We start from the raw sequence: 1,160 nt of genomic DNA on the forward strand, positions 1-1,160 counted from the left end.
ATGTTGGAGTTGAGGGGAATGAGAAAGCGGACGAGATTGCAAAGACGGCGTTGAAATTAAAAGATAATAATAATGAAAGTTCCCTTTGGAAAAGGAGAAGCCAAATCATTCATTAGAAAAGCAGCGAGTGACGTAAGGCAGAAAAAGTGGGACACAGAAACTACACCATACAGAAATCAACGAAGCTGAAGGGTTTCAAAGGGAAATGCAGAAGAGATGAAGTGTTTTTTTCAAGATGAAGGTTTGGACATACTGGGTTAAAATCAACTCTTTAATTAAAGGCAAAATGTCTGATAAATGTGAGGTTTGTAATGTTCCTGAAAATGTCGAGCATGTCATCATGAAGTGCAGTAAAAGAACGTCTTACGTGACAAGATATATGAATTAGGACGGGGACGGGATTTAGAAGGGGTTTTAGGGATGAGTGAGGAAACAAGGGAGAGCTGCAAAGCCCTCTTTAATTTTCTCAAATCTACAGGATTAGATCATCACATATAGTCTTTTTGTTTGTTTGTTTTTGTTTTGTTGAGTTTTGTTTTCTATGTATTTATTCACCTTTTCTAACCTGAAGTACTAAAACCTGTTGCTGTTACACACTCCGGTACAGTAGGGGGCGGTATGCACCTGAACAAGCTGGTTGCGACCCGCCATAAAACCCAGAGAAGAAGAACTTCCTTTAACTTCCGTCACGTCTCGCGGGCTGAAGGACTTGATCCGAAGAGCTCCGTCAGTCACAGAGGAGACCTGCTGGATCTCAGAGACCAGGACCAAGAGCGGGATGGAGGAGGACAACCAGGTCCCGGAGCCCCGGAGCAACAACGTCCCCGGAGGACAAACAGCAGGCTCGAGCTCTGATAGCACCGATGTTCAGGTCAGTGTTCATGAACACAGCTAGCAGCTAACAAGAAGCTAACGTGGCGTTAGCTCGGCCTGGTTCCGACACGTAGCTTCATATTGACTGTAAACAAGATGTAATGTAGCAGGATTCAACAGTGGAGCCATCAGAACCCCGTATCTCTACAGAGCCCACACTTAATGTGACGGTCGGAACCGGAGAGGAGGAGGAGGAGGAGGAGGAGGTCTCTTGTAGCATGTAGCCTGCTGCCTGGGTGTTAGCATGCTAGCTAGCTGGACAAAGCTAACGTTAACTTCCGGTTCGG

General features: G+C 45.6%; 1 protein-coding gene across 1 annotated transcript in view; it reads left to right on the forward strand.

Annotated features, from left to right (window-relative positions):
• Positions 1 to 728: 728 nt before the first annotated feature.
• LOC123966111 (gastrula zinc finger protein XlCGF67.1-like) overlaps positions 729 to 1,160 on the forward strand; it is a 19,641-nt gene continuing 19,209 nt past the window's right edge. The window contains exon 1 of the mRNA XM_046042336.1: positions 729 to 871. Coding sequence (XP_045898292.1) covers positions 779 to 871 — 93 coding nt within the window. The 5' untranslated portion in view covers positions 729 to 778. The remainder of the gene's footprint in view (positions 872 to 1,160) is intronic.

The sequence above is a fragment of the Micropterus dolomieu genome, unplaced genomic scaffold (assembly GCF_021292245.1).
Source record: "Micropterus dolomieu isolate WLL.071019.BEF.003 ecotype Adirondacks unplaced genomic scaffold, ASM2129224v1 contig_12709, whole genome shotgun sequence".
NCBI lineage: Eukaryota > Metazoa > Chordata > Actinopteri > Centrarchiformes > Centrarchidae > Micropterus > Micropterus dolomieu.